The sequence below is a fragment of the Cyprinodon tularosa genome, unplaced genomic scaffold (genome assembly GCF_016077235.1).
Source record: "Cyprinodon tularosa strain WSP-4 unplaced genomic scaffold, ASM1607723v1 ctg210, whole genome shotgun sequence".
In the NCBI taxonomy this organism is placed as follows: Eukaryota; Metazoa; Chordata; class Actinopteri; order Cyprinodontiformes; family Cyprinodontidae; genus Cyprinodon; species Cyprinodon tularosa.
This window is the reverse complement of record NW_024038779.1, coordinates 1,276,164-1,286,806: the sequence shown is the minus strand read 5'-3', so window position 1 is coordinate 1,286,806 and position 10,643 is coordinate 1,276,164. Positions and strand designations below refer to the sequence as shown.

Here is a 10,643-nt window from a genome sequence, read left to right as displayed (position 1 = left end):
AAAAATATCTTATTTTGCTGTTTTGAAGTTTTTACATGAAGAAATAAGGTATCATATCGCTTGAGTAAAATTTCTGGTTACTTAACCCTTTATTAGCAACTTCACTTAAGAACAAGTTTGTATTTAACAAAATCCACCTGAGAAACAAACACCTACAGTTTTCAATGTTTTAGTGTGACTTTTTATTTATTTATCTCAAGCTTTGTTTTTTAAACTCCATTGTTTATCTGCTGTGTCATTTGAAGGCCAAGTGAATAAACCACATACACAGTAATGTGTGCATTTTTGGAAGTAACTAACCATCTGATCTCTGTCTATCTAAAGCATCAGTTTCATGAATTTCATGATTAAAAAAATATTTTTTATTTTATTTCATTCGTTAAAACAGCAGAATTGAAATATATATTATGTTACCTGATATCATTTAGCAAATAGTAAATCAGAAGTTATGATCACTAAGTTGCATTTTTACCTAACACCTATAACAGAATAACAAGTTGTTTCTCAGATAACAACTTTATAGTATCATTTGAGTAAAACTGTTTAGATAAAGCTGTTACTGAGTACGATGTCCCGGTACCTGACCCACCTCCAAATACCTCAGAGGGGAGCCATGCACCAGGGAGCGTTATCACAGATCCTTCCTCCCAGCAGATGTAAGACTTTATAACCATCACTGTTCCCAACATCCTCCATAAGTTGTTACATTCATGCTGATTTTGCACAGGTTCTGTCTTAGTCACTTATATAACATGCTGCTGTCATTTTTGCACATCGATGGTGTTGCAGCTATTTTTACATATCCACCACTGTAAGAATGTCCACAGCTGTATAATGATTACTCATTCTGCAGATACACAGTATTTATATTGTAAAAACACTGTACAGTGTAGTATTTCATTTTTTTATTTTTTAACTCTGCCACTTATTCTGTTATTTTTATACACATTATGAGGTCCACATTGTGTGACCACTTTTGCTATAATCTTTTGCTGCTGTAATGCCACAATTTCCCCACTGTGGGACAAAAAAAGGGATTTTCTATTAAATTCTAAAAGATTGTGCTCATCTTATTACAAAGGAATTTCCTTTGGAATAAGAGGATTATTTTGTCATTCTGCTTTAAGTAAGAGATGCCAGCACTCATAACCTGAAATTCTAAAAGGAAAATACTCCCCATCATGACCAGTGCATAATTCTTTGTTTTAGCTCTGTACAGCAATGGGTCAGTCTCATTGCCTTCTCCAGCAAAGTCAGTTAATCCTTCAGGCCACTAGATGGCATCAAAAACACGTGTTTATCTTGCTTATGTCATTTAAACTAAACATTCATCGCCTAAAAATGTGATTCAGTGATTTTATTTTTTTTAAGTTCAGACTAATTAGCAATGAGCACTTTTTAAAGAAAGTGTGACATGCAAGAGGAAACTAGTTTTTTTAATTTTTTTTTTTTTTCATTTAATGCATTTTTTTAGATTTGTCAAGATGAGGAAAGTTTGGTACAATGAATAAAAATAGAAAGCCCTCTATATGACTATTGGTGAAAATACAAAGCAAAAACAATACAACTAATTAGACTTTATTTGGTCTGATTTATTAACTCACTAATGTTTGTAACTGTAATTAAACACGTTTAAATCTTGAATTGACCAATGATCTCACATTTGATCCTGTTCTGTTTATATTTGATAAGTGATTACATGATGGTTGAATGGATAATCAATCTATTTCAACTTTTGAATGTCAGAGAATGGGCTTTGCAAATTGAAAACATTGCCAAGGCCTGGAAGGAATGCTGAAATCCTGCAATAAAATCAAATGTTAAAGCACAAAGAATCAGAAAATATTGTGACTGTAGCTGGAAAATGATTTCAGTCTGCACTGTAAAGATTGTATTATCATTTTAAAATAAGTATATGTCATAAATGTGATCCATGACCAAGACAGAAAAAACATAATTAAATGCTTTGATGACAAAATCCAGTCAGGAACTCCAGAGCACCATGACATGAAAAGTATTTTTATTAATCCAATGAAAAACATACAGCAGAACAACTATGATTTGAGAAAATAGAGCTAGAGCAAAGTAACAATAGATTTCCACATTAAGTAATGTCAACCAACAGTTTAAACACTGGTGGAGAGTGAATAGAAAGGCAGGGCAACCAGGTGAGAGCAATCATGAAGGAATTAGCAACAGCTGAAGAGAATTAAGGCCGAGCATAGAGGAAAAAAAGAGCAGGAGCAGAACTGATGGAGGCAGGGTGACTAAATGAACAAAGAGGCAATGATGGTAAAAAACAAAAAGAAATATATATTTAAAAAACTACAACTCGGATACCTTGTACTGTAGGGTTGTAATAGATGTTTAAAGCAGGGTTAGATTCTAAATAACGGCAATTTTTTCTGCCTTTTCTTTGCCATCCCACAGAACTCTTCTCAATCTGCCAATTTAAAATGAAAAGCACTTTACTCACTGGCAAACCTACAGAGATGTTGTCAACTACCTAAACTGACATGTATCATGCTGAGTCTAGTGGAGCTGGAGTAATCTATCTATCCACCTGAGCCATACAGATACAGGTAAACTCTTAGCAGGTAAATTGTTCAGTTATCAAACTTTTTTCTTGCTTGATATCATCGATCACCTAATTGAATGGAATTTTCATTTTTTGGGGGTTAAGAAAAGATCCAAGACTTGATGAGAAGCATTCCTTGAACTCCAGTCAGCCTCGACACATGGCTGCTTACACTGAGCCTGGATCTGCTGGAGGTTTCTTTCTGTTTAAAGGGAGGTTTCCCCTACACTGTCGCTACAAACATGCTGGGAATGCCCAGGCCAGGTTAGAAACTTCTTGTAGTGTTTGGCTTATCTGCGATCGGGGGGCGGCTGTCTCAGCAGGGAAGCGTAGATTTTCCTCACCCTCGACACCTCTTCCAGCTCCTCTTGGGGAAGCGTTTCAATGACAGACGAGAGACTTATTCCCCCCAGAGTGTCCTGGGCAATACCCTGTGTCTCCTCTTAGTGGGGCGTGCCTGTAGCACCTCCCATACGGGGCTTCTAGGGTCATCTGAGACAGAAGTCTAAGCCACCACAGCTTTCTCCGTTTGATGCGTAGGAAAATAGGCTCTTCCATCCAGGAGCCTCTTCTCTGGCTGAACTTCTCATCCTATCTGTACAGAGTCCCTGCCTCTGCGCAGAGGAAGCTAATTTCAGCGGCTTATATTGAAGATCTTTTGGTTATGACATAAACGTCTTAAACAGAGGTGGGGGTAGAAGCATACACTTAACAGGAAACTGTAAGTTTTTTACCTTTCAGATCATCTCCCTTTTCAACACTGCAGACTGGTGAATATCTGCTTTTGGTTGCGTCCACACGGATCCATTTGTTGTTCTACCACCCCATTCTCTACTCACCTGCAAACAGGATCCCAAGATATTTGAAATCCTTCATGTGACGCAGGATCTCTCCTCTTATTTGAAGAGGGAAAGCCACCCTTTTCTGGAGGAGAATGATGGTCATGGCGAATCTGATTTTTCTCTCTGGCTTTTCGCAATTGATTGCAATCTGTCCAAGTGCATGCTGTTTAGCAGAAAGGAGCCACCGGCACCAAAAGCAGGGACAAAATACGCTGCCCCCAAAACCAGACCCCCTCCAGCCCTTGGTTGTGCCAAGAAATCCTGTCATAAAGGTTACTAGAAGAACGGTGACAGAGGGCAGGCCTGCTGGAGTCCAACATGCACTGGAAATGGGTCCTATTGCCTACAGCGCAGACAAGACTCCTAGCTCTGTAAAGACTAGGAGATATCGAGTCTCTTTGAAGGGCCCCTTATTCTGTCCTCCTGCAGCACCCTCCACAGGGCACCACAAGGGAAACAGTGCACAATTTCTTTCACCAGCCATATAAAGCATTTTTGGATTGCTTTGGCAAATTCCCAGGAAACCTCAAGCTCCCGGTCAAGGGTGAAGAGCTGGTCTAGTGTTCCACCAGCAGGAAGAAAGCAGCACTCCTCCTGATGCCAAGGTTCATACTCAGCTGGACTGTCCTCTCCAACACTGTCAGGCAACCCTTCCCAGGGAAGCTGAGAAGTATAATCCCCTACGGTTGGAACACACCTCAAGCATCAGCCCATTCTCCCAGCCCAAAGGTGCTGTCTTCAGTTGCCACTTAATGTTGAAAAAGTGTGTCAGCCTGGATAGCCAAAAGGCATCCAGAGACCTGACATATTCAGGGCGGATCTTATCCACCCTTAAAGTATTGCCAATGTTTAGTTTTTCTATCACCTTGGTAAATTTAGCTTTTGTGACGAACAAGCGCTACTCCGATCATCCAGTCTCTTGCTCCACCATGGAACAGGATGAGGAGACCCTTAAAGTTTTTCTTCCGCCATCTGACAGTGTCCTCAGTCAAGGTCAGCAGTTCCCCACTCTCTCTGTAAACAGTATTAGTGCAGCACAGCTTCTCCCTCCGGACATTCTGAACGGTTTGCCAAAATCATTTAGAGGCTGACCGATGGTCCTATTCAATTGCTTCAGTGAACTCTTCTCAGACCCAAGTTTTTTTTCCCCATTATCAATTAAAGCAGTGGTCTTCAAAGTTTTCCAGACCAAGGGCCCCCAAACTGATGGCGAGATGGAGCGGGGACTCCTTAATTATATATGTTGTATGAAATTTTGTTATATCAAACTGGTCTTAAAGTCACTCTATACTAACTTTCGCGACCCCCATGCGGTACCTCTGTAGACCCCCCAGGGCCCCGGACCCCCTGTTGAAAACCTCCGAATTAAAGCATTAGGGGTTTATGTAAAAGCAACCATCAATAAACAATACTAGGAAATGATTGAGATCAAATTAAACAAAATATGCAAACCAAAATTAAGGCGCTTCATAGGAACTGCACACTACAAGGACAGTGCTAGTTAAAGGAAAAGTAAGCAACAAAATCCAAAATGGGAAAGTTGTGAAAGCTTTATTAAACTTTGCTATTCCTTTTAATTGGGTAATGTTTTTATTCACCACTCCAAACTAGGGTTGGTATCTGAACAATGAATGAGAGGGGCCCCAAGATGGACCTTTGGGGAACCTCATATATGATTTTGTGGTGTCTGATCTAGAATCACCTACTGACACAAGAAGTCCCTGCCCTTCAACAAGGATTTAAACCAGTTCAGTGCTGTAATAGAAATTCCAACTCACTTTCCAGACACTATAATATAACAGTGTTCAACAACAGTGTTACAGTAAATACTGCACTACTATGATCCAATAATACCAGCACCGAGGTTCTACCACAGTCTACATTTATACAGATGTCACTAAACACCTTGACAACAGTAGTCATTGTATTTTAGTGATGCCAAAAGCTTGACTATGGGATGGGTTCCTGTGCACTGCAAATACATCAATACAGACCTGAAAAATTAATAAGTAAGCAATAAAATAATAAATGATCTAAGAAATTAGTGCTAATGAAGGGCTACAAAGAAATGGTATGAAAGAATTATTGTAAATAACTAAATACTGAAATACTCAAATCCAAGGCATTTCAGACACAAAGAAATGATTATTCAAATAATATGCTGATTAATTATTCTATTAGGTGTTACAATTAGTACTACCAATAATATAACAAAAACAAACAGCATTACTGCAAAAACTAATAATATTATTTTGAATTACATCCACTAATCTTATAATTAACTTGTGCAACTATTATCAAACAAGATCAAGTAACATTATCAAGTATAGAATCCCCACAGCATCTACCACCGCTCCCCCAAACCTACCGGTACACCGCTGATCCCTATCTGTATCCCCATCTTTATCCACATTCTGAACATTCAAAACTCTATGGTTCCTGCTAACAATCCTTTAAACCTAAACTTAAGCACCATTTCTGTTTCTCCTTATCCATCTACTTCTTGGAATGTAAATGTTTGTTATATGTTGCACCATGTAGGCAACTGTATATCTTTATTTATTCATGCAGCCTCTTGTCATGTTACTAAATTCAAACTGGATCTCAAACTCTTTACCTGAATAAACAAACAAATAAATAAATAGATAGATAAATGAATACATGTATAATAAATAAATCAAAGGTGCTTGAAATTTAAAAGTAAAACAAACTCCTGTTCCCTATTTAAATACTTTCTAAAGTCCTATCTCCCTAAACTACGGAAGAGGATTAGGGCCACTGAAAAAAGAAAAAAAGTTAACCGATTTTTAACTTTAATTTCAGTATAATATGAGAAAAATTTCAGAATTCTGACCGCAATCTCAGAATTCTGACTTTTTTCCTCACAATTCTGACTTTAATCTCAGAATTCTGGATCTTAATGTAAATGGGCACCATGAAGGAAGAGATTTGGGAGCACTCAGCTTCACTGACAAATATGTGAGTTGTTTTTGCTGTTTCCCCAGTGATGCTATTTCATTAATGGAGGAGCAGAAGGTAATTAAAACAAGAGAGCTAGATTACTCTTTAAAAAGGATATATTATGGCTTGATGTTAATATGTTTGTTAGCTGTCAGAATTCAGTCAGAATTCTGAAATTAAAGTCAGAATTCTGAGAAAAAAGTCCGAATTCTGAGAAAAAGTCAGAATTATGAGGAAAAAAGTCAGAATTCTGAGATTAAAGTCAGAATTATGAGAAAAGAGTCAGAATTATGAGAAAAAGTCAGAATTATGAGGAAAAAGTCAGAATTCTGAGAAAAAGTCAGAATTATGAGGAAAAAAGTCAGAATTCTGAGATTAAAGTCAGAATTATGAGGAAAAAAGTCAGAATTCTGAGATTAAAGTCAGAATTATGAGAAAAAAGTCAGAATTTTGAGATTAAAGTCAGATGTCTGAGAAAAAAGTCAGAATTGTGAGAAAAATGTCAGATTATGAGGGAAAAGGTCAGAATTATGAGATTTAAGACAGATTTCTGAAAAGCAAAAGTCAGAATTATGAGAAAAGTCAGAATTGTGAGAAAAAAGTCAGAATTGTGAGAAAAAATGTCAGATAAAAGTCAGAATTCTCCATAAAAATTCAGACTTCTGAGAAAAAAAAGCCAGAATTCTGAGAAAAAAGTCAGAATTCTGGCTTTTTCTCATATTATACTGAAATAAAATGTAAAAATCAGTTAACTTTTATTTTGTGTTTTTCAGTGGCCCTAATCCTCTTCCTTACTAAACAGAGCCACTCGGTGTAGGAATGGAGCTGACCCTCAGCTAACTCCGCCCACTCCGGTTAACTCCCCCTCTGACGGCAGCAGATCCTAACATGCGGGTGGGGGCTTTGTGTGCGCTGTGCTGGGAGGAAAACATAACATGTGTCAGTGACAGGCAGCGCTCAGAAAGCCGTTTGAAGGGACAGACTAGTTCCAGCTGCGCTGATTATTATCAGAGAGCCTCAGAAAAAGCGCTGCAGAAATGCACTAATGAGCACTTCTATTTTTGGATGCTATCCAGGAATTAAACGCCGGATATAATTGTTTATGGGGGCTGCTGTCACTTCCAAGTTTTCTATATTTTCCTCACGTGGAATAGATCTTTGTTAATTTTACTCAAGCGATATCCCATATAGGCTGACCGCTGCGCTCTCCATGGTGCTTCACGGGTAGGTGGCTGTAGGTGATGTAAAGGAATGTCTTTGTTACTTTTTCTGCAAGTTAAAGCCCACGCTGATGCACGATTCATACTTAGCATTATAATTTCACAAAACAGGGTGCCTTTTTTTTTTTTTTTTATTTAGCAGAGGGATGGACCGGATCGGGACCACCATGCAGAAGAAGGCTGCAGAACTGGAGCGGCTGGCTGAGGTGCTTGTCACTGGAGAACAGCTGAGGTAGGTCTCTCACTCCGGCTACAAACCACATTTTAACACTAAATCTGCAGCATGAATCCTAAAACAACACATTTCATAATCGCCAATAATTCCGGTTTTTGTCTCCTTCATAGAGCAAACTAAGACATGACAGGACATAACACCCTGCTCTGTGTGGTAAACATGCTTTATATAATGGTCCCTACTGCAACTACAGCAGCACTGAACAGCCTCCCTGCAGCATGCTGAGTCAAACAAAGGCATCCATGCATGCATACCCATGTAACTCTTGTTGCTTTGTTATTGCTGCTTTCTACAGGGTTGCATAACACCCCTTTATTTGGTTGCTCCACTGATTCAGTGCCCTTTGAGCTGCAGCAATATACTGAACCCGCTAACCCAAGGTTATAACCATGCCATGCCCATATCTGCTATCAGAGAATTATATAGCAGTTGCCCTGGTAGAGTTGTTGACAGAATGAAACCTCAGGCCTATGGTACCATATGTAAAGAGAGGCTCCAAAAACTGTGGCGTTCACTGCCTCATGACCTCAGCGATGAATAGAGGCTCAGTAGGGAAGCATTGCACCAATGTCTGGAATTTCAGCCCCCAGTTGAAATCCTGCAATGAAAAAGTTTGATCCTATTGGGTGCAAATGTTTTACTTTTTTCTTGCAGAAGCATCCATTAAGAATTGCGTAATCTAACAGAGATTAATAGCTTTTCCTCCTTGCTCTACCAGGTGCAGAGTGTACTCTTCTTTAGTTCTAGAGAGCATTGCTATGCTTATAACTGTATGTTGTGTGTGTGTGTTTGTGTGTATGTGAGGGTTTCTGGCACAGCTGTGTACAGAAGCTGCCAGTTGCCAGCATCACTGGTGTCAGTGAATGGAGAGCTGCTTAGGGAAGTGGTCCCTGTTCTGGACACTTGAAATTTTAACACCATGTACTCTGTGTTTCCATAGTCTGGTTTAAGATGTTCTGTGTCCCTCTTTAAACCTAAATGTTGATAGACTTAATCTCAATAAAGATTTCTAAAAGACCATAATGTTTTCTTAGCAGTCGGGTTATCTAACCCTGAAAAGATATAATAACGAGCAGCGGTGCAGTTAGTGGTTACTGTGCTTGCAGCACTTTACAACCTCCCTTTGTCAACCGGACAGCCATTTGTCTTCTCCCATGACATATCACAAGGCTGACTCAAACAAAGAGCAATTTTGTGACTTTTGTGAATTTTTGTACCATTTTTTTAATGCTAATCTTACCATATTTCTAACGGAAATGATATGAGCAGCCCATTTGGACCGCTTCCATATCTGTGTTGATAGATAGATAGATAGATAGATAGATAGATAGATAGATAGATAGATAGATTAGCAAGTCTTTGATTGTCCCACTAAATATATTTTATTACATTTCTTTTTGTCTTTACAATATGGGCATGACTGTCATTCATTTTAGATAACAAATACTGACTTAAAATACACCCATTGCCAAATTTATCTTACAAGTTAAATATTTTCTACGGTATGAATCAGAATGGGAAGACGTTAGCATGCTGTCAGTATAACAAGTGAGTCGAGGGTAAACATGGGACCTGCTTAGAATAATCATGCTGTTCAGTCACTACAGTAGAATGCTGATCGTTGCATATAGCTCAAAGCTCTGTTCTGGGTGAATGGAACAGGTTTTGTTACAAGTTATAACACCAGCAAACACTACACAGCTGTTTGCTCTATGAGAGATCCCTTCTGTACAGATCCCATCCTAAAGTATGTCGAGAAACATTGAGCAATCCCAAGTTTTAAGTGAGCCATGCTGTAAAAATTCCTTTGATTAAAACTAGGAGTTTGCACAGTCCACACCTTGTTTGCTCATTTTTGTCTTGAGTCAGACTCGTGCAACATGTGCCTCCCGGTTCCTGAATGGATAATAGAGAAGTTGCTGTGTTTAAAATCTGAGAGTGCATATCGGCAGACAGATCTCTGGCTAGTCCTGCTTTGTAGAAGGCTATCAGGGCCTGTAGAGACATATGGCTGATTAAGGAAGTCTTGTGACCGGATCATACTTTTATAAATAGGGTCATTGTAGAACCATGACAAAAGTTTCATGGGTGCAATGAGATTTAAAATCAAGGTACTGGAAGCAATAAATGCATTCAATAATAAAGTGATAAATTCCTCATTATGAGTTATAATTCAAATTCTATATTTAGTGGGAGTTAATTTTCAATGGCATTAGTCATAAACGTTCAAAAGAGGAGAAAAGCAAAACCCATGCAATGCCAAATTAGTTGTTCATTCTGTGAATTGTTAGCCACGTTTGTTTTCTCATCCTACAGACTTGGCAGAGCAGTAGGGCCGGCTGTTGCTATAATTCAGAGTGATGCTGTACACAGACTCAGCATGGAGTGGATCAAGCTAGCTGCAAGAAGCTTGGCTGGGGCTGTTTCAGAACACTCCAGTTCAGGTATAGGACACAGAGATGGGCAGAAAAAGGCATCTAGGGCAGGTTCTGATCCTTGGTGTGGTTTCAGCTGTTTCACAGTCTGATAGATACATTATAGACCGCTGAATATGGCTTTAGACAGCTTACATCCACCATGAGCTCAGTGGAAGCTCTGTGGTTCTGGTTATTCTTCAAGTAAACCAGTCAGATTGTTTGTTTGTTCTGATTGTTGGATTAAGAGACCCAGAGTGCAACTTAAAAGGGAAATGCAAGATCAGATAGATCATGTTTACCAGCCTGTAAGAACAAACCCTGAATGACCAACTGTTAAAAATAGAGCAGAAAGATTCTTGTCTTACTTTCTAGGAATCGAGCATTAATCAC

The 10,643-nt window shown here is 38.8% G+C and overlaps 1 protein-coding gene across 2 annotated transcripts in view; it reads left to right on the top strand.

Annotated features, from left to right (window-relative positions):
* Nucleotides 1-7,284: 7,284 nt before the first annotated feature.
* The window catches only part of LOC119783772 (DEP domain-containing mTOR-interacting protein-like), a 36,150-nt gene continuing 32,791 nt past the window's right edge, over nt 7,285-10,643 (top strand). Inside the window, exons 1-2 of one of the 2 annotated variants that reach the window (XM_038285429.1) lie at nt 7,285-7,619; nt 7,741-7,833. In XM_038285429.1, the coding sequence (XP_038141357.1) occupies nt 7,748-7,833 (86 nt within the window). In that variant the 5' untranslated portion in view covers nt 7,285-7,619; nt 7,741-7,747. The remainder of the gene's footprint in view (nt 7,620-7,740; nt 7,834-10,643) is intronic. The other variant, XM_038285428.1, reaches the window with a different exon arrangement.